The sequence below is a fragment of the Acinonyx jubatus genome, chromosome C1, assembly GCF_027475565.1.
Source record: "Acinonyx jubatus isolate Ajub_Pintada_27869175 chromosome C1, VMU_Ajub_asm_v1.0, whole genome shotgun sequence".
NCBI classification, from domain to species: Eukaryota; Metazoa; Chordata; class Mammalia; order Carnivora; family Felidae; genus Acinonyx; species Acinonyx jubatus.
Genome location: NC_069381.1, coordinates 4,007,855 through 4,035,032, shown reverse-complemented (window position 1 = coordinate 4,035,032; position 27,178 = coordinate 4,007,855). Strand labels below are relative to the sequence as shown.

At 62.2% G+C, this 27,178-nt stretch overlaps 3 protein-coding genes across 9 annotated transcripts in view; 2 read left to right on the top strand and 1 right to left on the bottom strand.

Moving 5' to 3' along the window:
- The window catches only part of ACOT7 (acyl-CoA thioesterase 7), a 100,746-nt gene extending 97,939 nt beyond the window's left edge, over positions 1-2,807 (top strand). For all 6 annotated transcript variants that reach the window (XM_027060583.2, XM_027060585.2, XM_027060582.2 and 3 more), the window contains exon 9: positions 2,432-2,807. In XM_027060583.2, the coding sequence (XP_026916384.2) occupies positions 2,432-2,530 (99 nt within the window). In that variant the 3' untranslated portion in view covers positions 2,531-2,807. The remainder of the gene's footprint in view (positions 1-2,431) is intronic.
- Positions 2,808-5,799: 2,992 nt separating this feature from the next.
- On the top strand, positions 5,800-14,505 carry GPR153 (G protein-coupled receptor 153). Of its 2 annotated transcripts, none has more exons than XM_027053071.2 (6): positions 5,800-6,031; positions 10,006-10,473; positions 10,920-11,349; positions 12,847-13,039; positions 13,392-13,576; positions 13,730-14,505. In XM_027053071.2, the coding sequence occupies exons 2-6, from the start codon at positions 10,118-10,120 to the stop codon at positions 14,390-14,392; spliced, it is 1,827 nt and encodes a 608-aa protein (XP_026908872.2). In that variant the 5' UTR covers positions 5,800-6,031; positions 10,006-10,117; the 3' UTR covers positions 14,393-14,505. The 2 variants fall into 2 exon arrangements, with proteins under 2 accessions (XP_026908872.2, XP_053062187.1); XM_053206212.1 differs by lacking the exon at positions 5,800-6,031 and adding an exon at positions 9,638-9,914.
- A 3,090-nt stretch (positions 14,506-17,595) lies between these two features.
- Positions 17,596-19,080, bottom strand: HES3 (hes family bHLH transcription factor 3). Its single transcript, XM_027060589.2, has 3 exons — positions 18,985-19,080; positions 18,802-18,883; positions 17,596-18,423 (listed from the first exon to the last, which is right to left on the bottom strand). The coding sequence occupies exons 1-3, from the start codon at positions 19,063-19,065 to the stop codon at positions 18,050-18,052; spliced, it is 537 nt and encodes a 178-aa protein (XP_026916390.1). The 5' UTR covers positions 19,066-19,080; the 3' UTR covers positions 17,596-18,049.
- Positions 19,081-27,178: the final 8,098 nt, after the last annotated feature.

Sequence of the window (27,178 nt, the reverse complement as noted above, 5' to 3'; positions counted from 1 at the left end):
ACAGAAAGACGGGCGGACAGATGGACAGAGAGATGGTTGCAGAGGGTGGCGCTGCTGCCCAGGGGCTTGACCTCGGTGGGCCATTTCTGCCCACCTTCTAGGACCCCCCAGAGGATGGCTCCGTTTGCCTCCCGCGCCCCCCCCCCCCCCCGGACCTCCCCCTACTCTTCTGAGCCCTGAGAGCCCTTGGCTGGTGACCCGGGCACTTGGGGACCAAGTTCCTCACGTGAATCCCACGCCTGCCAGTTTCCAGAAACGCTGGTGGGCTAGAGAAACGGGCCCCTCACATCAGGCAGGACCTGGCTCCATTGGGCTCTGCAAACGGCCCGCTGCCTTGCTCGTGGCCTTTGCTTTTGAGAAGTTCTTTTCTTCCCAAGCCTCTTGCCTTCTTTCCCCTGCCCCAGGGATGGGAACGCTACCAGCTGGAGGGAGGGCCTTCGGCACATGGCCCAGCCCACCGCCTCTCCATCTGCTTTCCCCCTCATCCAGTCCCCTTTCCCAGCTCCAGGACCCAAACATACTGCCCATGAGCGGGTCCTCTGCGAGGCCGGTGGGAAACCTGACCGCAGTCCCTCCCCCGCGGGAGGGGCCCAGCCGTGCCGCCCTCCCAAGCCGTGGCCTTTGGCCACCGCAGATGGATGGGAGTCACAGGATTCCTCAGCCACGCCAAGCACGTTCCACAGGGGGGGGGTGGGGGGGGGAAAGGCCCCCAACTGTTTCAGCCCAGTGGCCTTGACCTTGCATTCTTGGCCTCTTTGGCTGTCCCCCATCTGGTGCAGGGATGGATGGAGGGGGGCAGAGCGGGCCACAGGCCAGCGGCCACATATCACCTGGATGCTTATTAGAAATGCGTCTCAGCCCCTGGCCCCTAGACCCACCGGGTCAGAACCCGGGTGACCTACGCACACAAAGGCGTTGGAGAAGCCCCCGACCGACACATCCCGCCTGGGCTGCACAGAAGCCGGGCTCAGCTGGATGCGGCGTTGTGTTTGTGGGGTGCCTTCAGGAACAGGGACGGGGCCCCCGGCCCTCCTGTCCCCAGGAAGCTCCCCGTTAGCACTGCCTGCTCTAACGGAGAGAACATTTTGTCTCCCTGGGCTCTTTCAGGTCAGATTGCATGGCCTCAAATTTCGCTTTTAAAAAAAGTCAGCCAGAGAGAAAACCAGAGCCGCAGGGGCGCCTTCCTCAATAAAGTGTCTTGGAAAAGCCACTTTCCGTGTGTGCTTTTCAAACAGGCACCGGAACCACTCCGAGGAGCACGAGCCTAGTTCTTTAAATACCCGAAAGTTCCGCTGGCTCCAAGCCACAAGGTTTTGACAGTTTACACCTGGTGACATTTAGCGAACAATTTCAGAGGCGGCTGAGGGGGAGGAAGTATTTGGCTTAACCTGACACTCCATCCTCCAGCTGATTGTTCTCTCTTTTGCCAATATACCATTTGCCTGTAAAACACTTGGGCCTAAAAATAGGTGCTGGGGCTCCAGTCGTGGATGGAGGGCACCTGCCCCATTTCTTTGCCTTTCAGACACCCTCAGGGTACCGCAAGGAAATGTCCCGGGGGCATCCGCAGAGCGCTTTAAACCTGCATTCCTGACCGGGGCTGGGCCAGAGAGAACTCTGCAGGGGGACAGATGGGGTCCCGGGAAGTGACCGCCTGAGCTGCTGCGGTGGTCTCCGCGCCTAGCGGCCAGGCCACTCTTGAGAGCGGAAGGGGGCGCCGTTCCTAATCCTGCCACGTGGGCAGGCACGAACCGAGACTTCCCGGGCAAAGCCCAGCCTCCGGCCCGTTCCCTCTGGCCGGTGAGGGGGCTCTGCCCCCCGAGGAGGGGCACGTGGCCTCTTAGGTCGCTCAGAGGAAAGAAATGCAGAGAAGGGGCTACCAGGACCCGAGGCGCCTCTTCCGGTCATCTGTGCCGTCCAGGGCTTTTGCCCACCCAACCGTCACTACTGCTCCCGGCCCAGCGAAGTGGCCATCCCGAGGTCACCCAGCCGGCACAGCGCTTGTCTCCACTTCCCTTTGGGGACTGTGAGCAGCTGGCGCTCCCTGGGACTGGACCAGCGGGGACCCCCTTCCTTCCTCACACTCGGCCCTGCTCTAGGCCTTCCCTCCCAGGTTTTATCAAGTGCATTTCCAGCTAAGGTTCATTATCAAAGAGGCACTGGGCTTGGGATTCCACCTGCCATGTGGAGGGTGGCGTGGAGGCACCCGTGACGCTGGTATCCGTACAGGGACGCCTTCCCAGGGTCTTCTCGGCCGCCCGGCAGGAAGGCGGGGCCCCGGGTCAGTGCCTGGCCCCCGGGCAGCCCCAGGCCGCCAGCAGAGCCGGGGTGGGGTGTTCGGGGGGGCCCCCCGGGGCAGGGCCCGGGCCATGGCCCGCATTCGGGGTGCCGTGGCGTCTCTAACCTGCCTGTGTCTGTGTGTGGTCCACAGCCCGAGACCGAGGACGAGAAGAAGCGCTTTGAGGAAGGCAAAGGGCGGTACCTGCAGATGAAGGCAAAACGGCAGGGCCAGGCGGAGCCCCAGCCCTAGGCGCCCCCTCCCGCGCCAGGTCTGCGGCGGCCCCGGTGTCTAGTCACTTAGAATTTACCCCCTTGGCCAAAAACCCAATCCACATTGAGAGCTGGTGTTGTGTGAAGTGTTCGTCTTGCGGTGTTAACCTGTGCTCTCTCCTGAAAACCTACACACCAAAGCTTCACTTATACCACTCCAGTGCCGTCCCTCCCGCTGGAGGCACTCCCGAGGGGATGCTCGCGTGCACGGTGTGTACGGAATCCAGCGTCACTAATAAAGCTGCTGTTTGACTGGACCTTGGCCCCGGGTCGTCATTTGTCTCGGGGGGCTGCTTTCCTGTGGGGCACGGGGTGGGGGGCCAGAGGCTTCCATGGGCCCTCCCGCACTCCCGTCTCGCCCGGGTGCCAGTACCTGCGTGTACCCCAGCCCTCGGGTTCTCCTAATGACTTGCTGGCTGGAGGGAACACCCCTTCCCTCCCAGGGCCCGGGCTCCATGTCCTGGCCGGGAGACCCCAGCCAGCAGCCCGCTTGCCCTCTATCTGGCTCACGCAGGCTGCCAGCTCTAAGCCTCGAGTGGCCTTCCCATAGGTGGGGGGGGGGGTGCTTGTGAGGACCCAGGGGGTGATGTGCAGGGAGAGCAGAGCCCAGCCTGACTGGGGCACGTTCAGCAAATGGGAGCCCTGCCCCGGCCTCCCTCTGCCTCTTCTCAGTGGGAGCAGCTCTGGCTCCTTAGCCCTCTGGAGGAAGAGGCAGGGATTCTTCTGGAAGGAGCCTCCCAGCCGGTGCCAGGGCCCCTGTGCCTGTTGTGGAAACCCCCAGCCGCTCAGGCCAGGGGGTTATTGGGAAGGCCTGTGGGGTGGGGGTCTGAGCAGCAGCGTGTGTGAATGGTGTCCGCGTGTAGCTGTGTGTGTGTGTGTGTGTGTGTGCGCGCGCGCGCGCGTGCATGCACATCTGTAGCCCTGTCTGTGCATACGTGTGTGTGCATGTGTGAGATGTGAGGCTGGGCGTGTGCGTCTCGTTCAGCAGCCTGCCAGGCACTACAGGGGTCAACCCTTCACCCCCACCCGTGACTGAGAAAGACACCACCAAGCACACCTGGTGATGGGAGAATGTTCCCAACCCAGGCTCATCGTGGAAGCCTGGAGATGGGGAGAGTGGCCACCAAACAGCTGCAGCCTCACACAGGGCTCCCCGGGGCCCAGAGAGAGGGAATGCGGCTCCAGATGTGCAGAAACACCCGCCAAGAGCTTCGGAATCTGTCTCAGGCCTCAGTCCCAGCTGCCAGGGTTATTTCCTGCCTGGAAGCAGGAGGAGGGAACAGGCCACTGGAGGCCACAGCACCAATCCCTTCTGCCCCCCCCCCCCGCCCCCCGCTCCACCCAGGCCCCATTCAGACCTCCTGAAGGTAGCGGGTGGGTGCCCTGGGCTGGGAGTGACCAGGAGGCCTCCCCTACAGGTCCAGCAGAAAGCCCAGCCCAGCCCAGGCCAGCCGAACCAATGTCCGTGAAGCCAGAGCCCAAGGGACAGGGGACATCAGGGCATCTACATCCTTCTCGGTCTTGACCACTCATCTATGGGGCTTTGGGCAAGCCAGGTGCTTAAAATCCACTTCCCAGGACAGCTGGGAGGAGCCCAGGCTAGCAAAGCATTTAGCACAAGGTCCCCAGGGTGGTCATGGGAAGCCCATCTCCCACCTGCCCCCAGAGCCAGCTGAGCCCAGGGCAGGGACACTAGTACAGGCAGCAGTGGGTGAGCTGGGCTGGTGGAGGGGCACTGGGGGCCATAGGCCTGGGGTGGGCTGTCCTCTGCCAGCAGGACAGCAGTGTGGCCAAAGACTCCGGATGACTGGGTCACCTGTGTTTGTCTTAGAAATGCCACACTTGGTTACCAGCCTCCCTGTGCCAGCCTCCCACTGCCGGTGGCCTATTTATAACCAGTGCCACCTGGGCAGGGAGCTGGCCCATCCATGGAGAGCTCACTAGGGGTCCTGGCTGCCCAGAAGCCATACATGGAGTATACGGTCCAAGGCCCCCCATTCACCAGCCCCACTTCATTGTGGAGGCTTTGGATACAAACACCTTTATTTTTGTCACAGAGCACTGACCCTACGGCCTGCCCTGGGTCTCCTAACAGCTGTCCCTAACTCCCCAGCTGCTCCTGGGATATAGAGGTGGTGTAGGGGCAGGCGGTGCGGGAGCCAGCTAGAGAGTGGTGTGGGCAGCCCTGGCTGCATTTGGTTGGGCCCGGTTCTATCTGGACAGGTGCCCCCTTCCTCCAGACACTGGGCTGCACACTCTTGGATGCTTCCCAGGTGCATGGGAAGGACAGTGACGTGCCAAGCAGCCCAGAATGACTTGGAGGCCTTGTGCCCAAGGGTGTGTGTGTGTGGTCATGGGTGTCCTTGAAGAGACAGGCAGGGTCCTCTGTAGGGATGGGAGACCAAGACTCCAGGAGTCTCCAGAGGCCCCCATCAAGGAGACTAATAGGATTCCTTCTGGATGCCTGTGCCCCCCGCTAGAAATGCTAAGGTGGGGGGGGGGGGTGGCGGCGGGGAGCTCCTGAGGCGGGGACCAGGAGTGCTGAGTTGCAGGCCTGGCCTCTCCCAGCCGCCACGTCCTCCAGTTTGAGAGAACATTCCTGAGCCCATGGGGTGAAGGGCAACAACCTGGCAGACCCGTGGTCCATTCACCATCCCACGGTGGACCTCCCCAGAACCCAGGAGAAGTTTGAATCCTTAGTTGGCCCGACCTCGCCTCTCCCTACCCCAGCCCCTGATCCTGACCGACTCCCCAGTTCCTGGAAGTCGCTAGTCCTCAGGCGCCCCAGGTCCCCTCCAGCCCCACCCTTATTGTTGACCGTAGATGTGGCTTCCTCCGGGAAGGCCTCCCTGAGCTCCACGACCGGCCGTAGGTTCTCACTGTCCGTTCCAGTCCTAGGCCCCCTGGGCCCGCCACCCCCCAGAGCTCCAGGCCTTTCCTCTCCCCGGAGGCCGAATCGGGCCAGTGGAACGACCCGAGACGGCAGCGAGAAGCCGCTGCGTAGCGCAGACGTCCCAAGAGGCGTCGCCCTCCCGAGGGGCTTTGGCGCCCGCCGCGGCAGAGGCGGGGTGCAGGGCTGGAGGGAAACCAAGGACCCACAGATGCGCAGACCGACGGACGCGGCGGTGGGCCGCGCCTCCGGGGGCGGGGCGGTCCGAGGGGCGGCGCGGAGGCATGCGCCCTGCTCCGCCCCCCGCCCCCGGCCGCCCGAGCTCTGCCAGCCGAGCGGCGGGAGCCGAGCGCGGCGGCGGCGGCGGCGGCGGTGGCGGTGGCGGCGGCGGGAGGGGAGGGAGGGGCGGCGGGCCGAGCGGAACGCGCGGGCCCCGGGCGGCGCCGCCAGGATGCCCCGGCCCGCGGGCCGCTCCGCCGCCAGCCACCCCCGCGGCCCCCGGCGGCCCGCGCTCGGCCCGGGAGCGCGTGAGCCTCAGCCAGAGCCGGAGGCGGGAGCAGCGAGCAGGAGCCCCGGTCGCCCGAACGCAGGGTGAGCGCCGCCGCCGGGCCCGGGGACGGCCGGGTGGGAGGACCCTGGGCATGAGGCCCCCCCGGCGGGAGAGCTCTGGGCGGGGAGGGTCTGCCTGATGTCCGTTGGTCTCACGGTCTGTCCGCGGGGCGGCGGGCATCGCTGAGGGCCATGCACCGCCCCCCCAACTTGGGGACCTTCGGGGTAACTTCCCACGGGCCGCTTCTTCCTTCGTCCCGCCTCCCCGCCCCCCCTCTCCCCGCCTCCCGGCGCCAGCCGCTTGCTGGGAGCGGTGATGGCCAGTCTAGGGGTACTGGGCCCACCCCTGCCCAGCGTAATCCGTGGGGACGGCTGGTTCCCGGGCCGTAGCTCGGACGCGCCCTCGGGCTTGGGTAGGGCCGGGGGTTCCGCTTGGGACCGGCAGGCTGGGGCGCGCCGGGCCGGGCGGGAGTATCGAAGCGCCGAGAGGCAGGAACCGCTCGCTGGGTTGGGGGGCGGGCGGGGGGGGGGGCGTGCCGGAGATGCGGAGGCTCCGCGCTGAGAGCCCCGCCCTGGGCGGCAGCGGGGCCGGGTGTCGCGGGCAGTTGGGCGGCAGCGCGGGCGGGGCTGAGGCCCGCGCGAGCCGGGCGGGTGCAGCGGGAGCCCGGGGAATCCTTTCAAGTTCTGGGTTCTCTTTGTTGCGCAATAGAGCCCTGGGGCCACGAGGCTTCATTGGCCCGGGACCGTGACGTCACGCCGGGGCCCCGCCCGCAGACCCTGCGGAGGGAGTCTTCTGGGCCGGCGGCGACCCGGGCGGGTCACACCTGCGACGTGCTGTGGGGGGAAGGGAGGAAGGAGGGGTTCCAGGATCTGAGGGAGGCAGGAAGCCCCAACCTGAAATGCTGGGGGGACGCTCTGAGTGTGTCTCGGAAGAAACTTCCCAGCAGGGGGCGGCGACACCTGGGTGCGGACCGCACTAGCTGGAGCCCAGCCTGGGGTCTGGCCCTCAGTGTCCGCTGCTCCCTGTGAAGAATGAACAGCAGGCGTGTGATCAGTAGGTCTTTGGTCATCAGCCTGGAGGAAGGGGTCTCCCAGTTCGTACACTGTTAAGCCCCCTCTCACTGTGAATTTGGAGACCTTGGAAATGCACTCCCCACCTTCACCCCAGTGACATTTCTCCCCTGTCCCCAGGACCACCACTGTCAGGAATCCTGGGCTGCAAACCCAGCCCTCATACTTCCTCCCTGTGTTGCTCCGGCTTCTGAGCCTCAGTGTTCCCATCTGCAGTGTGGGAAGAGTAGGACCCATCCTGCAGGGACAGAGGGTTGAAAGGCAGCCTCTTTTCAAGGACCAAAAATGCCTGTTTCTGCTAGGGTTCAGGTTTGGGTTTGGGCTTGGGGGTTTGAGAGGCCAGGATTTAGCTGCCAGCCAAGGGCGGGGGGGGGCGGGGGGGAGGTTGGGTCCTGATTCACGCACATGATAGCTTGGGGCTAATGTTTTAACCCCTGTCTTTGTTTGACTACCTTTAAAACGGGGATGCTGTTGGTATTTATTACGCAAACTCTCTGGGGGTGCTAACCAGGAGTGTGCCTGTTCGCGGGAAGATGCTTCCTCCCTCTCCAGGCAAGGCACGTTCTGCCCACGGAACTAGAGCCTTTCCCTGCAGTGAGAGACGGTTAGGCCAGACAAGGGGAAGGCCTGGCACCGTGAAAGGTTGAGCCAACCTGTGGCACCTTCCCCACCACCCTGCCCAGTGATCCACAGGGCCCAGGGTTACAGGGGTCGGACAGAGCCTGTGGGCATCTGAGGGAAGGCCTCCCAATATGACAGCCAGGGAGACCCAATGTGGGTGGAAATAGATGCTGGCCCACCAGGTACATGCTGAATCCAGCTTCCTACTTGACAATGTAAAGATCACTGGTTGTCTGTGGTCTCTGGCCCCCCAGCGGCGCCCACACCCTGCCTGCTCTAGACCCCTCGGTACACCCTGTGCCCTCCTCACCCCAAAGCCGGGCTGTCCCAGGTTCCGGTTGGGGTGACTGTGTCTGCCCACAAAGGTCTGAGGCTTACCCCCACCTCCAAGCTCAGGGTCTTGGCCCTTAAGGGACAGCCGAGCTCAGTGAGCGAAGAGGGCTGTGGTACGGACTTCTACCTGGCAAGCATTTATCGAATGCTTACTGTGTGCTTGGCTGCATTCCTTGGCATAATGTGTCTACTGTCCGAGGTAGATACTGTCGTGTCCAGCTTACAGATGAGAAAAATGAGGCTCAACTGAGTCAAGTAATTGGCTGGAGAGCTAGAGGCAGAGTCTAGCAGCTGTTTACCCCACCCCATGTGGCCTCATGCATGCTGATATCAAAGAGCTTTGCTGGACACTGGAATGGCTGGCTGGTCGGGGGTCCGACGGGGCCACCCCGTCTCCCACACTGGGTCTGGGGTGGGGAAGAGGAGGAAGCTCTGTACGCAGAAGCCTGATGTTTGGGAGGGAATTTCCCTGGCCCCAGAACTTCCCCAACCCCGTAGGAGGCCTTTAGGAGCACTGGTATGGTCGAGGACAGTCTCCTCCCCTGGGTCACGGGTCTGGGCGGGCCCACAGCAGGGGCGGATAAGATGCATCCCTCAGAGGTCCCTCAGTGTCCAGGGGGCTCAGGCCACAGATAGACCAAAAGAACCCCGGACAAGACAGGAAAGGGCCGAGTGGTATTGCCTACCCTGCCCTGAGGGCCAGGGGCCTGCAGTGTCCTGCCCATCCCAAGCTGGAAACAGTCCCCGGGGGATGGCATGGCTGTGTCTGGTACAGCAGCTGCTCAAAAGTGCTGGGGGCAAGAGAATTGCAACCGGTAAGATTAAACAGGCGCTTGAGTAAGAAGGGCCAAGTATAGGCAGAGGACACAGTAGGCTTTCACCTAGCATTGTACTTCTCATGTTGCCTGCTCCAGGCTATGGCCACATTGTCCTGTTGTCCCGGCCTCCTATCAGAGGGACCAGCCAGTGCTCCACTCGAAGAAGTAGCTTAGGGCTGCCAGGCTTGGAAGGAGGAGGGAGAGACTCTGCCTGGCCGCCTGGCAGGATGGAGAGCCTCTCCAACATGTGCGTTCTGCCCAACTTCCTGTGTCCCTGGCTCGTGGCTGTCGGCTGTCAGCCGTTCCTCGTTGGGGTCAAGGTCTGGTCCCTGGGCTGTCTACAGACCCATGCTGTCTGAGGCATCCATAGCATAATACTGATCGCCTCCCCAGAGCACCACCGTGTGCAAGACCTGCCCCCAGAGCATGAATGTGACCACCACCCAGAGCGCCCACTGGGTGTGAGACCCGGCCCAGGGCTTTAGAGATGCGGCGGCTGTCCGCCCCAGCCTCACCCTGGAGGAATCATCATCGCCCCGTTCCAGAGGACATGGGGGCAGGAGCCTTGCTCAAGCCACACAGCTGGTAGGCTGGAGCTTAGTTTGCACCCCTGGCCTGCGGTAGTGCGGGGGGCTGACCCGGGCAAAGCAGGCTGCCCGTTCCCAAGCTGGCCATGGAAGTGGTCGCCAGATCACCCCTGCTGCGCAGGGACCTTCAGGGGGCTCACCCTCTAAGGCATGCCCTCATTTGGCCAAACGAAGCGGGACTGATTAAGATAAGGGCCCCTGATGTGCGCCAGGGAGGCATCGTGCGGGCTGTGTGAGGGTTGGGGATAATTTATGGTGAGTGCTGGTTCCTGGGCAGGGCCAGGGCACCAGGGGACAAGAGCGCCCAGCCGGGATGAACGCAGCTGTCCTGGAAGCAAACCCAGACCCAGACCTTGGCCAGGGGCAGGTGGAAGGGAGGGTGTTTGCACTTTATTGGGCACCCCTGGCCATGTCCCCTGGGTGCCAGGGACATGGGCTGGAGGCCTCGGAGTAGAGAAGAGGCAAAGCAGCCCAGCTCAAGCCAGGACCGTACAGGTAATGGTGCATCAGGAGACCCCTCCATCCCCCACTCTAAGGAGCCAGAGGGACAGTCCCCGCGCACTCATCGGCTTCTCCCCCACTGCAGATGCTCGCGGTCCCTGGTGTCTCCGAGCCACCACGTGTGAGGGCCGCTGCTCCCAGCTGAGGCCTGGCCCCGAGGAGGATGTCTCAGCCGCCGGCCGGCGCCCGTCTGCACCATGAGTGATGAGCGGCGGCTGCCTGGCAGTGCGGTGGGCTGGCTGGCATGCGGAGGCCTCTCCCTGCTGGCCAATGCCTGGGGCATCCTGAGTGTGGGTGCCAAACAGAAGAAGTGGAAGCCGCTGGAGTTTCTGCTGTGTACGCTCGCGGCCACCCACATGCTCAACGTCGCGGTGCCCATCACCACGTACGCCGTGGTGCAGCTGCGGCGGCAGCGCCCCGACTATGAGTGGAACGAGGGCCTCTGCAAGGTCTTTGTCTCCACCTTCTACACCCTCACCCTGGCCACCTGCTTCTCCGTCACCTCCCTCTCCTACCACCGCATGTGGATGGTCCGCTGGCCGGTCAACTACCGGTGAGCTCTCGGGCGTGTGCACGTGTGCACTTCCGGACCTGGCGGTGATAGAGGGGGGCTTGTGGGCAGTGCATAGAGGCCCGAGGGGCATCTATACCCACAAACGGCCCCAGGGTGCTGACGACCCCCCCCCCCCCCCAGCTGTGGTGCCACACCTGTGTTGCGCTGGGGGCAGACAGGGAGGCTCCGGAGGGGCTGTTCTGGGCCCCGGCTGGCATGCACGTGTAGCTGTGCCTGGGGGTACACGGTATCCAGTACAGAAATGCTTGGTGGGGGGACGTGTGACAACACACGAGGATCCCCCGTGCAAGGGACAGGGCCCCACTTTGCCGACTGTCATGACTGTGACGTGCTGGGGGGGCCGGGGTGGTTGGGGATCCTCTGCGGTCGGGGCTCCGGGAGGACCCGGTGAGTGACACCTCGCTCCTGTCCCTACTCTGTGTCAGGCTGAGCAACGCCAAGAAACAGGCAGTGCACACGGTCATGGGCATCTGGATGGTGTCCTTCATCCTGTCAGCCCTGCCTGCCGTCGGCTGGCACGACACGGCTGAGCGCTTCTACACCCACGGCTGCCGCTTCATCGTGGCAGAGATCGGCCTGGGCTTCGGCGTCTGTTTCCTGCTCTTGGTGGGCGGCAGCGTGGCCATGGGTGTGGTCTGCACAGCCATCGCCCTCTTCCAGACACTGGCTGTGCAGGTGGGGCCGCGGGCCGGCCGCCGCGCCTTCACCGTGCCCACCATCGTGGTGGAGGACGCCCAGGGCAAGCGCCGCTCCTCCATCGACGGCTCTGAGCCCGCCAAAACCTCGCTGCAGATCACGGGCCTGGTGGCCACCATCGTCATCATCTACGACTGCCTCATGGGCTTCCCCGTGCTGGTGGGTGAGACTGTCAGCTGGCGGGAGCCTGTCAGGGGGACTTGGGCTCTGGGACAGCCCTGGGGTCAGGCACGCCCCAGGCGTCAGGTGGTTGAATCCTCCCACCCAATCCGTGGCGGGGGGGGGGGGGGTGGGGGGGTGGGGGGAGGCATTATCATCATCATCATCATCATCCCATTTTGCAGATTTGGAAACTGAGGTTCAGAGAGGTGAAATGACCCACCTAAAGTTAAGGCAGCTGTATTAGGACTTGAGCCCAAGTCAGATGACTGCAGACCCCAGGATCTTTCTGGCACACTGTAGGCACATTTCTTACCAGAGTGAGGCCCATTCAAGCAGAGGATGTAGAGCGTGGAGTAACATGACCACCTGACCCCAAGAATAAAGTCTGGATTCAACAGCCATGGCCTCGCACCCACAGGGCTCCAGCCCAGCCCCCTGAAGGGTCTGGAGTGGGACAGGAAGGGGTCTAGGGGCAAGGACCAGCCCGAGACTTTGTCCAAGCAGCTAGGCAGGGCTGTGTCCCTGGAGTCATGGCAGGACACTAGCTCCAGAAGGTGACAAGTGGGGTGGCAGCCTCATAGGGGACAAACTCAGGATGCAGTCCCAGGTAACCTGTGGGCCCACCCTCAGTGGGCCCGCTACCCCCTCCCCCAGGGGCTGGGTTCTCCTGTGTGCAGTGGGGCCCTACGTCTCCAGTCCGTGCTGATGGAGAGAAGGAGCATGTGTAGAATTGCAGAGCCACAAGGGGACAGCAGTGGAGGAAGAGCATCCCCCCACCTTCCCTTCAGGGCATGGAAAGGGGTGCTGTTTATGGAGCTCACTCCACACTGCAGGCCTGGGATGGTGTCTGAGATCTTTACTTCACACTGTGGGGTGTTCTTGGCCCATTTCATAGATGAAGAAACTGAGCCCCAGAGAGGTTCAGCACCCTTCCGAGGGTCACACAGCTCGCATAGTGGAACCAGTGTGATGAGTGTTATCATACCCGCTCTGCTCTGATGGGGGACTAATTAAATGTCACTCTGGGTGGGGGAAGGAACTCTCCTGGGGGGAGAGTTCCCTGCATCCACCACCATGCAGGGGAAGAGCGAGGAGGCCACCGGCCGCGGAGGAGTGAGGATGGCAAAAGTCCCTGAACTGGGAAGCTTGGGACCTGGTTCTCCAAACCTCGGTTTCCTCTTCCCAAAAAGGGATTGGTAAAGCACACCCCCACCTCTCTCGTTGGGCAGTCATGAGGCCGACGTGAGGCAAGGCCCGCCCCGTGCTGCCCGGCGTCACGTGAAGGACCATCTGTGCACTCGGTGGGTTCTGGCCGTGCATCTGGGCAGCCAGCGGCTCTTGCCGGACACGGACTTCTACCCTCACACTCTGGCTCCTTCCGGCCCAAGAGCCTATAGCTGCGTCTGCTGCCTCTTGCTCCCGCACGTGGGAGAAGTGAGGGGCGAGGGGGGAGGGGGGTCCTGCCAGGTGCCAGGCCGAGCCGTGTGCCCACAGGTGGTGAGCTTCAGCAGCCTTCGGGCGGACGCCTCGGCGCCCTGGATGGCGCTGTGTGTGCTGTGGTGCTCCGTGGCCCAGGCGCTCCTGCTGCCCGCGTTCCTCTGGGCCTGCGACCGTTACCGCGCCGACCTCAAGGCCGTCTGGGAAAAGTGCGTGGCCCTCATGGCTAACGACGAGGACTCGGACGATGGTGAGGATGACCTGGGAGAGGCCCCAGGGAGAAGGGGGCCTGGGCGAGGTCAGCGGGGTGACAGCTGTCAGGTGACCACCCCATGGCACCGAGAGGACCCCTTGCTCAAATGGCCTTGAACCCCTAAGGGACCTAAGTGTCTCCTGGGGTGTTCTCCTCTCAGGTGGGTCCCCCAGCCCCACAGCCAAAAGGTGGCAGAGCCAGGATTTGAACTCAGGACTCTGCCCTGTGTGTGTGTGTGTGTGTGTGTGTGTGTGTGTGTGTGTGTCTGAGTGTGCCTGAGGGTCCCTGGAACTCACTCTCCGATGCCCCCAGGTTTCCATGGCCCCTAAGCTTTTGCCCCACCCTGCAGATACCAGCCTGGAGGGTGGCATCCCCCCGGACCTGGTGCTGGAGCACTCTCTCGACTACAGCTATGGAGGTGACTTTGTGGCCCTGGACAGGATGGCTAAGTATGAGCTCTCTGCCCTGGAGGGGGGCCTGCCCCAGTTCTACCCGCTGCGGCCCTTGCAGGAGGACAAGACACAGTACCTGCAGGTAGGGCACCGGGCAGGGCCCAAGACCCCCAAAATGCGGGTGTGTGGAGGGGGGGAAGTATCGTGATCTCCCCAAGGCCTTTCCTCTCTGAGCCGCGCGTCGGTCCCCGTTTTCCAGGAGGGCAGCCCGGGTTAACCCCGCCCGTCCTGACAGGTCCCGCCCACGCGACGCTTCTCCCACGACGACGCCGAAGTGTGGGCCGCCGTCCCGCTGCCCGCCTTCCTGCCGCGCTGGGGCTCGGGCGAGGACCTGGCCGCCCTGGTGCTGCCCTCTGGGTCTGACCGGCGCCGCGGCAGCATGCTGGCCTTCGCGGAGGACGCGCCCCCGTTCCGCCCGCGCCGCCGCTCGGCCGAGAGCCTGCTGTCGCTGCGCCCCCCCGCCCCCGACGGCGGCCCGCGCCGCGCCCGCGACTCGCCCCCCGGCAGCCCTCGCCTCCGCCCCGGGCCCGGCGCCCGCTCCGCCTCGGCCTCGCTGCTGCCCGACGCCTTCGCGCTGACCGCCTTCGAGAGCGAGCCGCAGGCCCTGCGCCGCCCGCCCGCCCCGCAGGGGCCCCTCCTGGACGGCGCCCAGCCCGGCGAAGACGCGGCGCCCCCTGGCGGCGGCGGCGCGCAGCGGAGCCCCGGGCCGCGCCCGGCCGTGCACGCGCGCGCGGGGCCCCTGCGGACCGGCCTGAGCGCGTCGTGGGGCGAGCCCGGGGGCCTGCGCGCGGCGGGGGACGGCGGCGGCGGCGGCAGCACCAGCAGCTTCCTGAGCTCGCCCTCCGAGTCCTCGGGTTACGTCACGCTGCACTCGGACTCGCTGGGCTCCGCGTCCTAGGGCCTACTGGCGCCTCCCCACGCGCGCCCGGCGGGCCGGGCCGCCCGCAGGGACCAAAGCACCAAAGATGCCGCGCTGACCTAGGCCGGGCTCCGGGCAGCGCCACGCGGGGCTGGCCGCGTGGCCAGCTCTCCCTGCGTGACGCCTGGCCGTGGGCCAGCTCTCCCTGCGTGACTGAGCCGCGGGCATTTCCTGGAGTGACGGCGGCTGCCCTGGACGACCGCCGGGCACGGACCAGCTGCTGGGTACCGCATCTCAGGGCAGAGCGAGCCTGGCTTGGGTAAAGGCCCTGATGCACCTCGCGCAGCCCTGGGGCAGCTGGGTTGGGGGGATGGGGGTGGCGGCCGGGAGCCCAGGGACAGGGCCACCACTAGACGGAGCAAAGCCCAGCCCTGCAGGAGCCACCGGGCTACACCCTACTTTCCACTTTGCACTGTAACTGTCTCACCCCCGTGGGGGGCAGGGTACAGAGGGTCTCTAAGCACAGGGGTCTTCAAAGCCCAAACAAGCTCTCTGAGCAGGTGTTCCTGCTGACCAGTTCTGCCTCGGTTTCCCCATCTGTTTTGAGCAGGTGACCATGTTAACTCTCAGGACTGTTGGGAGAAGTCTCCTGGTCCCTGTGCACTGGCTCCTCAATGGACAGGGTGTGAGAGCATCTAGGGCCCTCTGTGGGCCCTTTGCGGGGCGTCAGTCTTCAGTGTGTGGCCCGGTGTGGCCTCTGCACCTGAGGCCTCCCACTCTCAGTGCCCCTGGCCCCCCAGGGACACACCCCAGCTAAAGCACGGCACTTTTCCTCCACCACCCACCTTGACCATGTTAGTGTCCCCCCACCCTCATCACCCTGCCATCATGAAAGTCATGGGTCCGTGATGGGAAAGAACTGAAGAAAGGGAAAAGGGGCTTCCTTATCCTGGTGCCCCAGGGAAGGAATCCTGGCTCAGAGTCCTCCCAGGTTGTGGGCCTTAGGGCCCTCCCTCACCCATGGACAGGGCTCTTGGCTTTGCCATGGGTCTTGGGGAAGGGCCTGCTGGGTATTCTTTGGAGAAAGACCCTAGGCTCAGGCTAAGGAGAAGCCCAGGAACAGCTGTGACCTTGAGCTGAAAGGACAAGGGCAAATGCAGAGGCTGTGTCATCCTGGCCCCTGCCTCCACACAATGGCCCCTGCACCTCAGCCCCAGCCCCAGCCCCTCCCCCAGCAGATTCCAGGGCCAGCACAGAGCCTGTGGGCCCTGTGTTCCCTCCTGCTCTGTCACCTGGGATTGCAACGCTGCCCCGGACCCTCTGGTGGTCACGCCCATTTCCTCACCCCTCTGACAAGGTCTTGGCCCCAGAGGAGGCCCTGGGAGGGGCGAGGATAGGGGGCTACCTGGCTCCATCTATGCTTTGGAGGCCACTGGTCCTAGGCTGTGGGGTAACTGGGCAGGGAGGAGCCGGCCACAGGTGAGCAGGACAGAAAACCACAGTAGAGCCCCAGCCATGGGAGGGGCCACCTCTGGCCAATGCTGCTGTGCCTTCAAGGACCCACATGTCCAGTGGGGGCAGAGATCGTCAGCTAGCCACTGTGTCATCCCCCCACCCCACCCCTTGCTCAGGCCGGCCCACTTGTCACATTGGGTTTTTACTCTGTATTTCATATCCAATGGCAATACTTGCAGGGAGACATGATACCCCCAAATCCCTCCAGTCATGGTTTTTACAAAAATAAAAAGGAGGGAGGACCCCAGACGGAGGACCCTGGGGCCTGGGTCTCCCCCTCACACTTTGTGCTGCCGCCAGGCCTATTTGCTGCGTTGAGAAGCAGCTTGGCCCCAGGCTCACAGGGGAGGGAGCTCTGTCCTTATACCACCACCCACCCGGAGCCAGGATTCTGTTTGTAGTTTTTTGACGACTGAGCATTTCTCTTCTGTACAGAATACAATAAAAACTTCCTATGATTTGCACCTGGCATTCCTAGGGTGGTTTCATGGAAACACCTTTCCAGAATAGAGCAGCACTGCTAGCCAGCTGTCCCCAAGTGTCTCTCCCTCTGGGTCCAGAAGTCCTCCTAGTGCGCCATCCTTTGGGCCAGTGCCCCTTTTCTATGCCAGCGTTGCAGCCCCACCCAGGGAGCCAGGATGGCCTGGACCAGCGGCAGGACAGAGCAGTGGGGTGGGCACCACAGCGCTAATAGCAGGAGAAGCACTATGAGCGCAGTTGGCAGCCTCCACGCCAGGAGTGGCTTCAGGGACGTTTAGCCTCTGTGAGGTCGGTTCGGGAGAGCAAGAAGGGCAGGGCCTGGGGGCGCCAGACCTATCGTGCCTGGTGGTGACCCGCTCCAGCCCGGGTACGAGTTTGGAGGCCGCTCCCTGGGTCCGCGGTATAAGGTCGCCACCTAGTGGCTGGCAGAGGGATTAGTGCGGCTGCTCCTGTCCCCGACTCGCCCCCAACGCAGCAGGAGGCCGAGACCCCAGGGGCCGCCGCCCCCCCCCCCCCGACCGCCATAGCCGAGACCCCCTCCCCGCCTGCGCTCCAGAGAGACTGATGGGCGGAGTGGGGGAGCCGGGCCGCTCTCTCCCCGCACTCTAACCAGAACGGGCTTAGCACACATAAGCAAAGCAGGGGTATCCCTAAATGGGAAATGTTTTATAGAAAGTCAGTATTTGTAGTTCAAAAGATGCACCCCAGTAGGCATCGTGGGAGAAATTTGGACTTCCGTGGTCTCTTTGTACCCATCTCACAGGTTCGCCACTGTCTGTATTCTGAATTTCAAGCTGGAAATGCCAGGATCCCTCCCAGGGCTTGGCGCAGGATTCTCATCCCCCAGCCCCAGGCTGCCCCTCGAACACCGGGACCCCGGGCTAGGGTCGGAGCTCAGCAATGACCTCGTTTTCGGAAGAATAAACAGGCGCAGAGCGCTCGGAGGGCTGTCGAGGGTCGCGGGTTCTGTGGCGGCAACAAGTCCGGCGGCCGGAACCCTCAGGAGCCGCGCGCTGCGGGGTGTGGGGTGACCCGAGCGGTGGGCGGAGCATCTGGCGGCAGGGCGGGCTGCTGAGCTGGGGCAGCTCCGGGCAGGTCTTCTGAGATGGGCGGGCCTCAGAGAGCGCGCCGGCCGGGTGGGCTGTGCTGCGTGCGGAGGGGGTGGGGACCCGTGGAAGCCGAGAAGCTCCAAGGTGGGGGTGGGCTGGGGGCCCCTCGCCGGCGGGGCGGGGCCCGGCGAGCTTTGTGCCGGTGGGAACCGGGCGTCCTCGGCTGGCTGAATGGGCCGGGGCGGGGCAGCGATTCTCCTCGCTGCGAGGGGTCCGCTCTGCGCCGCTGCCGACGGCGACCTTCCCACAGCGGCGAGGCTGCGGGGCGGGGGCGGGGGCGGGCTGCCGGCCGGGGGCCCTGGGAAAGAGGAGCAGCCTGGGACATCCCCTCCCAGCCCCGCGAGAAGGTGGGACGAGGAGAGAGCGGGTCCAGCTTGAGTAGGTGGGGCTGGGGGGGGGGGGGGCACAGGTCCCCCTCGAGGCTCCGTGTATTTCCTCGCGTTCGCGGGCACGCGGCACCCTCCCAGCCACCCCTGCCACGGGACCAAGACGGAAGACTGGGGTCCCGGCCATCAACGCAGGCGCGCTCTGAACAGTCTCTGCGTCCCGGGGCCAGAAGGGGGCCCCCTTGAGTCTGAGGCGGCGCCGGGACTCACCAGGGCCGCCAAACCCCCAGACCCGGCCCCGGGCTCTCGGCGCAGCGGCGAGGGGCCGGCTGCGGCCCCGGGACGCTGGAGGACGGGCCGGGGAGACCTCCAGGGAAGAGGAGCCGGGGTGGCTGGGACCTCGAGGCGCCGATGGCTGGAGCAGGGGCCCAAATGGCAGGGACGCAGGAGCCAAGCGGCGCGGGCGCCTCCGGGCTCGGGCTGGCGCTGTCCATGGTGCTGCCACCTGCGCGCTCAAGCGCCAGGGGGCAGCGCAGGCCGCCGCCGCCGTCCTCTCCGCGCACCAGAAGCTGGCTAACTCCCGGCAGACAGCTGCGGAAGCCAGAAGGGAACTCGGCTCCGCTGGGGACCCGCCAGAGCCCTGGGGGGAGGGGAGCGGACAGGAGAAATGTGAAGGGGAGGGAAGAATAAGAGAGGGGAGGAGGAAACGAGAGGTGTAGAGAGAGAAAAGGAGGGGAGAAATGTGGCGGGGAAGGGAAGGGAGGGGCTAGGCAACCTGAATTTCTTTCCCAGGGTCCAGACCCTCGCTCACCCGGATTGCGACTGCACTAGCCTGCAGGGTCTTCGCAGCCTCCTGCCTCCAGCAATCTGGGGCCCTCTCCTCACCCAGCTGCCCACTGCCCCGAGCTCTCTTCTCATCCATCCCTCCTTTATCTGGCCTTGTGATATCCACGGGTCTGACGCCACAAGTGCTCCCCCCCTCAGATCCTTGCCCTATCCCCTCCAGACTCCCTCCCACCTTGAGCCGAGTTCTGAAGGCTTTTCATGTACTTGACGCTCAGCTCCAGTATATCCGCCTTCTCCAACTTGCGTTTCCGGATCTGCAGATCCGTGGAAAGGGCTCTTAGCTGCACAGTCCGACTTGGAAGGGATGGGGTTGGGGATCGTATCACCCCCACCTCACCACATCCCCACGTCTCACCTGGTGGGAGTAGTGTTTTTCCAGCAACGACTTCAGCTGCTCCAGCGATACATTGATGCGTGCCCGTCGCTTCTTCTCCATCAGTGGCTTGGAGATCTGTAGAGGGGTGGCATTATAGGACAGGGCCAGGGTCCTCTTGCCCTTTGCCCCACCGCACCCCCGGCTTGGCAGGCCCACACCCTGAGCCCTTCAGGACCCCAGACCTTGCGGAAGCCGCCGGCTTGGCCACTGGAGCTGCCCTGGGTCCCAGGCTTAGTGCCCATGTTGTCGTATCTGCTCCTGTGGGAGGCAGTGCCGCCTTTATAGGCGCTCCTCGTTTACATGTCAATGAGGCGCTCCTGGACTCGAGGAACCCCGAGGGGGAGGAGATGAGAGGGGGATGCACTGGGAAATTCCCCACCTCTCTGTGCGACCCCCTCTCAAAGCCCAGGCTTCAGCCTTACCTCCAGGAACCCTCCTTTCTTCCAAGGGGCCCTCCTCTTCCCCTTTCTCAGTCTTTCCCATATCCCTTTCGCCCCCACTACTTCCCGAGTCTGGGGTCCCCGCCCATGCACATCCCTCCGTGCCCTGTTCTGTCCCAGTGTTTAGTGTCCCTAGGGACCGAGCCTCACTAGTCCCACTTACCTAGTGCTTGCCGTCCCTTGCCTCCAAGCATTCTGGGGGGCACCCACTGAGGAAGGTCCATGGGTCCAGCTGGTTCTGAGCCCCGCTAATGACTATGACAACACACCAGGCCTCCGTGTGTCTGATGAAGATGCGGAGGCAGGGAGGACCCGCCAGCAAGGCCTTTCTGCGGGTTTCACGCTCTGGCCACGCTGGCAACGCCACATTAGTCGTCCTAATGTTGGGACAATGCAGCGATTTTCTGCCTGTGTCTGCTCAAAGCCGGGCACAGGCTGGGCTTGAGGGGGCCACACAGCGACATGTGTCCCATTAAAGCGTGCAGCCCGCCCTCGGGGCCACAGCCAGTCTCCTCCTAGCTGGGGTCTTGGACTGGGAGCATTCCTGTGCTCAGGTGTGTGTCCTGACCCCAAGTGCCCTCTGGCCCTGTTAGGCCCCAACCCACACTCTTCCAGCTGGGCTAGTTTCAGTCCTGAGTTTCCAGGCTAGACAACTCAGGCTCTGCCACTTGCCCTCACAGCCGGGGAGTTTATTCCCACCGGCCTTCTCTTGCTCCCAACAAATGAAAGGTGAGGGTGAGAAAGATCACTGGTCATATGGCGAGAGCATCGTTCTGTGCTCTTGGAGGTCTGGGACCCCCAAACACTGTTCATTATTCGGGCTGTGGTTGGAGACCCAGGGAGCTCAGTGGAAGAGACACCCACCCCAGGACCTGTTAGGCCCTACAGCAGGACTGCTGCAGTCCCGGGTTGGGCCCCAGGAGCAGGACTCCAGTAGCTGTGGCTGACAGGATGACGCCCCTGGACTCATTCATCTCCAGTTACCTCCCTGTCCTGGGTTCGCAGGGTCCCAGGTTCAAGGTTTATAAAATGGGGCTCCGAACAATGCTGGCTCCCACGGCTACTCGCGAGGGCAAGGAAGTAGCTTCGACGCAAAAGTTCTGCAGTTGAGCCCTGCGGCAGAGGAATAAACAAATCGGCCTTTGCGAGGGACCCAGCGCGAGGCGGAGGGGAGATTGTTGGGTCCCGGATGGGCCCCCTGGCTCCCTGGAGAGGGGCTATCTTCTTCCCCCACACCCGCCCCTGCCCAGAGTATTGATGGGCCCTGCCTGGGGCAGAGGCTTCTCAGGCGCCTAGCAGCGTGGAGAATCGCGCTCCGCCCTCCTTTCAAGGCCCAGGCTGCGTCGGCCGGGGTTCCGAGGTGCTCTTCCGCCCCGGCCGCAGGACCCCGGGCCAGATCGGGCCGGGCCGGGCCCGGGGCGGGCGGCGGGGCCGAGGCTGGTCGGCCAGCGTTGGCACGCGCCGGGCAGCTTTGAAACACCGGGGGCTGAGCGGGCCCCACTGGCCTCCGTGCGCTCCCCCGGCTTGGGGCGGTGGCGGCTCGGTACAAAGGCGCCGCGGGGCAGGCGGGCGGCGGGGCCGGGCACAAAGGGGGCAGCCGAGTGTTAAGGGCATTGTGCCGGCCCCACAAAGCCCGCCCGCGCCCGCCCCCTTGGGGCCAAACTCCGGGCGCCCCGCTGCGCGCGGGCTTCCAGCGGCCGCACATCTGCACGGAAGCTGGGCGCGCGCCTCGCTCTGGCGGTCGCCCTCCGCCCCCGCCCCCGCTCTCAGCCGCGCGGGCTGCGGGGCAATTTGTCCTCTAATTATGATCCCTCCCCATAAACCGCCGCCCGCGCCTTTCAACTCGGGCGCATTAGCAAACCAATGGCCCTCGGCGCAGCCCTCGCGGCCCGCCCCCTCTCCAGAGTTAGGGCCGCCATAAAGGGGCCCGCGGCCCGCCCCTGCCCGCACCCTAGCATCCGCAGCTCCTGGGGCCATCACTCCTCTCGAGCCCGAGCGGAAGGCTCCCGGTCGCGCTAGGTGGGGCCGCTCACGTGGGTGGCTTAGTGTGTTCTTAAGCAGTGGAAAATTGACCGCAAAATGAGCTAATTCGCAATGTTCTGCTTTGGCTGCGGGCGGCGAGCCTGGTGGGGCGGCCTGGGCTGGACTCGCATCCGTCAAATTCTGCCTCCGCCCACTTAATGGGCCTCCGCCTCGCTTCCCCCTACCCCTACCCCGGCACCGCCCCCTGCGCCCCCATTTAGCACCCCCCCCCCATCCCGGGACAAGTCCCCGGGCTGGCGTCCCCGCGACTCCCCGCCTAGGCTGATTTTCTCTCTGCTTTCCGGGTTTCCCCACTCCCAGCGCGGCTCGCCCGCCGAGAACCGCCCTTAAGTCGGGCGAGGGTCGGGCAGGACTCAGGGCTGAAACAGATCCTGGTGAGGATTCCACCCTCCCTTTTTCCCCGCGCGCGGAGAAATCCCCACTTTATGCGCAATTCGGGCTCCTGGGCGGCCACGTCCCCACTAAGACCCAGTTCCCCTCCTCCCCCACTCTGTGAGTCCTGAGCTAGACCACCCTCAGCACACTCACAGGCAGGCGGGGTGGGGGGGGCGCTCCGAAGGTGTGCGTAAAGGTTGGGCGGGTGCGTTTTCCGAGGTGGGGTGGGAGGGGCGGCACACCCTCCCCCCCCCCCCCCTTATCTAAGAGCAAGCAGGGCGAAGCCTCTTCGGCTGCTGGGAAGGACGTGGACTATCTTAGAAGCCGGGCTTATGCAAACTGGGATGTAGGCCACCGACTCCCTTTCCATCTTTAGCATCTGGGCTCCCCAGGGGGCCTGGAAAGGAGCACGAGTTCCGGCAAAGCGCTGGGGAGACCCAGGTTGCCCTTTGCTCATTCAAGGGAAAAAAAAAAAAATCCTTCTGTAGTTCTGGAGACCTCGGGGGGATTCAAGGAACACTCAGTCCTCTGCTTCCTCAGGCTTGGGAATTGAAGGCAAAAAGTGAACTGTGCCTTCGTTCTCCCTTTCCCCTTTGGTTTTCTCGACTTTGTCTAAAGAAAAACTGTTACAGAGCAACTAAGGTCTGGAAAGGAGGTAGGCAGGGGGTTTGCAGGCCCCAGGACAAGAGCCGCACCAGATAGTCTACCGACCCTCCCAGGCAATGGCCCTGTGTAACCTCTCCGCCCTGGGTGAGAGCCCCTTTCCCTCCGGCAGCACCCAGGGATTGAAAGCAATGCTAGTTTACTGGGGAGTGCCGCAGAGGCCACCGCCCGCGAGGTGACTTCGGGGAAGAAATACGCCAGCCGGCCGTCTCTGCAGATGCATTTCAAAGGGGAATGAAGTGATTGCTTCGTGTAATTAACTATTGGGACACAGCAAAAGCACTGAAATGACTCAGCCATTTGTCTCCAGATGGGGTTGCAGTGGCTGCGATTGTTTAACTCTCTTTAGCTGTGTTGGAACTCCGAATGGCCTGGCAGCCGAGGGCCCTCCAGGGGACAAAGGCTGGGACTCCGGTGAGTGCATCAACACTGAACCGGGCTGGCCCAGCTGAGGGAGAGTGAATTCCGAGAGACCCCCATTGTCCCAGGCCTTTGTGTTTCTCCCCAGCTGGCTCTAATCTTTAAATATTTACCCGGCCCTTTTGTGCACTTGTGACTTAGGCACTTCGGGCTGATGTGCTCATAAATTCACATCATTTACCCGTTTCCAGACTAGAGAGAGGAGGCTTTCATGCCTGGAGCCCAGAATGGTCAGAGGAGGGAGAAGAAAACTGTTGGAGGATCAGGGTTCCCTCCCGGGGAGATGAACAGGCCCTTCCTGGCCTCCATGTGGGAAGTGGATGAGACGGAGGGCCTGTGAGTGACAAGGAGCCCCAGAGGCCCCTCCGGCAATAACTGACCAGAGACCCACCGGCAGAGGGAGGGGAGAGGCCAGTTCTCAGACCTTTTCTTACTTGGTGTCAAGCTTGGACAAGAGCCAACTTTTTTTCATCCTGGGAAGCTGGTGTGGGTTGAGGTGTTTGGTTCACACCTCACGCTAGCACCTGCGTCTTGCGTGCTTCGCACTTGCTACATTCTCTCTTGCTCCATAAAGCAACCCCGTTTAAGAAAAAGGGTAGGGGCGCCTAGGTGGCTCAGTCGGTTAAGTGCCTGACTCTTGATTGCGGCTCAGGTCATGATCTCATGGTTCTCGAGATTGAGCGCCCCCCCCCCCCCGCCCCGCCCCGCCCCGCCCCAGTCCTGCTCTGTGCTGACAGCAGGAACCTGCTTGGTATTCTCTCTCTGCCCCTCTCCCACACACTCTTTTCCAAAATAAATAATCATAAAGAAAAGAGAGAGAGAAAAAAATTAAAAAAAGAGAGAGAGAGGCTAATTTCATCTCAGCCTACAGTTTCACTTGGAAAAGTCAAGCTGGTTCTTAGGACTCTTTAAGCAGGAGGAAACTGCACTTAGACCCAAGATGGAAAACCACCTCAGCTGGTGGGTGAATAGCAGGATGGGGGCGGGGGGGGGGGGGGGACGTGTAGGGGAGACCCTGCAGAGGGACCTTCCTGCATGAGAAAGGGCTCCCTTTCTCCTTGCCTCCCAGCTCCAAGAACAAAACACATTCAAATGCTTCTTTACAAAAGAAGGCAAGTAAGGCATCCCAGGGCTGAGTAGTTTTCCTTTTATTTTCTTATATTTTTACGGGTTTGTAGTTCTCCTGCCTGGGGATGAGAGCCAGATGCAGAGTGGATTTCTTTGATCAGATTGCTTTTCTCTGGTAGGAAAGCAGGACTCATTGTGTGTTTCTGTCCCTATCGCTGGTTGAATTACTGTTACTCTGTGCATCTCTGTATCTGTGTGTGTGACTTTGTTTCTCTGGGTCTATGCTAGTGTGTGCATATATTTGCTCACTTGCCTGTTTCCTCCCTTACTGCTCTGTGAGCCCTGGGTCCTGACAGATTCAGCAACTCCAGCCACTTCTAAAGATCCCCCTTCCCTCAGGTCTGGCCATACCTGGGAAGAGACTGCTTCCCCTTCCTTTCTTCCTTCTCCAAGATGAGGCTTGATGAGGTTTTGGGGTGATGGTGGGGGGTTGGAGCCCACAGCCAAGAAAGGGCTCTCAAAGATGTCTTTGGTGCAAAAAAGGTGATTTTATTAAAGCACGGGACGGGACCCGTGGCAAGAAAGAGCTGCACTGGGGTTGCAAACAGTAACTGATTTATATACCTTCAGGTTGGGAGGGGGTTAGGGACAGAGTAAGTCTCTAAGAAATTTTAGAAGAAAGGTTTCCAGGACCTTGAGGGTCTAGCTGTTGTTAGCAAAATGTCATTTATTACTGCTTAGTAAAACCTCAGTCATGAGACCCTTCAGTTGTGTATCAGGAGTCATATACTTGGAGTTTAATTGCCAACATATACTTGGGGATTAAAGATAAATAAGGTTTGCAAAATAATTTTTATGTGTTTAAGGAGACTCACAGGATCCTGGGGGGGGGGGGGGGCGTGTCAGGATACTGTTAAGCCAAGATTCCCTTTTGCCCCCAGCAAAGTGTCATCATCCAGGCAGCTGAGCTCCTTGAGGGAGGTTGCTCACTCTGCCCCTTTCAAGGACTCATCACTGGGCTGTGGGCAGTAAGGGAATTCAATTTTTCATTTGCCTTTGTTTCCCACATCGCCATGGCAAGCACTTAAACCCCCTTCCATCTTGGTGAGGGTGCTATTAGGGCTCCAGGAAACGGAGTCTATAGGTTTCTGGAGATTATGGAGAAGATTGCTTTTTACTTGCAGTTTACTAAGTTATCCGTAGACTGAAGGAGACTCCTGTTCTGTATGACTGTGATCTCCATCAGTCAGACATTTGCTTTCTTTCTTTTGCCCTGTTCTTGAGCAGTCAGGAGTGTCGGAGGAAGACACAGATATCCCACCTGGGGTGGGGGTGGGGGTGCTGTTAGCCTGTACTTTGTCCTCAGCTTGCCCCGTGTTCCCTAATCAGGGCTGATGGAGAAGGATGGTCTGAAGTGATGGGCAAAGGAGAGGGGGTTTTGCCTGGACTGGCTAAACTGGATTTCATGTTACTCTTTGCCCCCAAAAGGGAGCCAGTCCCTGGGGGGGTAGATCAAGGCCCTAAGTCAGTGTGGACAGCAGATGCCAATGGCCAAAGGCACCCTGGAGATTTAATGTTTTAAAATACAAAGTTGGGGCGCTTGCGTGGCTCACTTGGTTACACATCCGACTCTTGGTTTCAGCTCAGCTCATGATCTCACGGTTGGTGAGTTCGAGCCCCATGTCCAGCTCTGTGCTGCCAGTATGGAGTCGAGTTGAGATTCTCTCTCTCTCTGCCCCTCCCCACTTATGCTCTTTCCCTCTCTCTCAAAATAAATAAATAAAACTTAAAAAAAAAGTTAAACAGACTTACAAACAACAAAAACATCACATCTCCTTTCAATTCCCATGAACCCAGTTTAGCAAATGTCTCCTGAGCACCATTTAAACACGGTACAAGGCTTGGGAGAACACTGTCAATACCTGATGGTGAAATCAGGATCCCTGTTTTACAGGACGCTGAGACTTGGGGGTTGATTTGCCTGAGGTTACAAAGCTGGGCCACGGCAGTCCTCGGACCAGGATTCAATCCCAGGCTCTCCATCCTTCCCTGAGCCCAGCTGCTCAGACCTCAGGCCTCCTGCCAGGGCCTGCAGGGACAGACGAGAGAGTGGGGCAGCCAGAGGCTCACATGCAGGCCTGGCTGACTGCAGCTCAGTCTGGTCTCGCGCTCTCTGACCCACTACCCTGGGCTCCAGCCTCCCCGGGGACCTGTCCCCTATCCCAACTCAGGCTTCCTTTCTCCTGCCTCTGTGTCTGCAAACTCAGTGCCAACCGCCCCTCCCTCCCTCCCCACAGACGTCCTTGCTCTCATTTCCAGCCTAACGCTGCGGGGTCCCCGAGCGCCCCAAGACCTAGCTCCAGCATCTCTTCCAAGCTGCCCCCCAGCCCTCTGCCCGCCCATCCGCAGGCCCCTCCTTGGAGCCCCTCCCTCTCCTCCACTCTTACTTGGCTCCTGTCCACTCCCACCCGCCATACTCCATTCTGGTCACTTGCTCACTTGCTTTTCTCCTTCATCATCCGTCTGTGAGCTCCCCAGAAGAGGACATTAACCCTTTCAAAAAAAAGAGCAATTTCCGATTCAAAAAGTGATGTATGTTGACTGTGGGCAATGTGGAAAACACAAAAACATACAACATATAAAGAAGACAATGAATGTCACCCCGCGTCCCATCACCTGAAGGTGACCGCTGTTAAAACAATTCCAATCTTTTCCCCATGCTCACACGTCTGCTTGTGCTTTTCCCCAGCGAAGCCAAAGTCGCACTGTAAACTTTTGGACTCTGCCTTTTGGAAAACGCGGTGTAGCCTCCTGCGCTTTTTCGCTATTGGCCAACATGCTCCCTCACCACGAAGTGGGCGGTCGTCCCGCGCGCGGTTGCCCAGTCCGGGGTGTTCCGGCTGCCTCCAGGGCAGGGTCCCCGCGCGGTCGCAGCCTGGGCACCTGGCGGGCCGCCCCGCTCGCGCCTGCGCGCCGAGGGGTGTCGGCTTCGCCGGGGCACCGCGCGGGGCCGTCCGCGGGCAGGGTCGCTTCAGACTGATTTCTTGGGACAGGGGCGTTCTTGAGTTTGGGGCTGCTTTCTGGCAGCCGCCGGCAGCCGCCTCTCGGCCGGGGACACAGGGGCCCCGCCCGCCGTCCGCCGTTCGGCCGGGGTCAGAGGATTT